The 657-nt window shown below is 56.6% G+C and overlaps 1 protein-coding gene across 2 annotated transcripts in view; it reads right to left on the bottom strand.

The window, feature by feature from the left end:
• Window positions 1–26: 26 nt before the first annotated feature.
• The window catches only part of CXXC5 (CXXC finger protein 5), a 6,707-nt gene continuing 6,076 nt past the window's right edge, over window positions 27–657 (bottom strand). Inside the window, exon 2 of one of the 2 annotated variants that reach the window (XM_015642258.3) lies at window positions 27–210. In XM_015642258.3, the coding sequence (XP_015497744.1) occupies window positions 166–210 (45 nt within the window). In that variant the 3' untranslated portion in view covers window positions 27–165. The remainder of the gene's footprint in view (window positions 211–657) is intronic. The other variant, XM_015642259.2, reaches the window with a different exon arrangement.

Here is a 657-nt window from a genome sequence, read left to right as displayed (position 1 = left end):
AAAAAAAAAAATTATAAAAACAGGAATGAGATTTGCGAGAAAATATTTTTGGTTCTAAAGAGACACAGGTGCATCCATTCATTTCAGCCAAAAATCCCTTGCCTGAGACAACACAAGCAAGCAGTGACATTGCACTTGGATGACAGAGCTTTGGGATTCCCGTTCCTACTGGAACCATCTGAACGCGGCTCCTGTAGGAAGCATCACCTTCTGGAAAGGAAGAGAGACAGGGAGGGGGACAGAAGAAGAAGGGACAAGGCGTTAGGTCGGGTCCAGCACAGGCGTTCAGCACCAGGGCTGGGCACCCACCCCTCACCCCCACCCAGCACCGTGGTCCCCGGCCTTGGGACGGATCCAGCCCAGGCTCAGCACCCCTTGATGCAGCTCTGCATCCCGAGATTCCCAACCCACGGTGACAGCAGGAGGGAGAGCAGGGTCCCCCTGCTGCCACACCCCTCCTTGGCCGGGCACCAGCTCAGCCATTGTTCCCACATCCCCATGTCCCTGTGTCCCCATATCCCCATGTCCCCATGTCCTTGTGTCCCTGTGTCCCTGTGTCCCCATATCACCATGTCCCCATGTCCCTGTGTCCCCATGTCCCCATGTCCCTGTGTCCCCGTGTCCCCACATCCCCGTGTCCCCATGTCCTTGTGTCCC

The sequence above is a fragment of the Parus major genome, chromosome 13 (genome assembly GCF_001522545.3).
Source record: "Parus major isolate Abel chromosome 13, Parus_major1.1, whole genome shotgun sequence".
Lineage (NCBI taxonomy): Eukaryota > Metazoa > Chordata > Aves > Passeriformes > Paridae > Parus > Parus major.
This window is presented reverse-complemented; position numbering and strand designations above follow the sequence as displayed.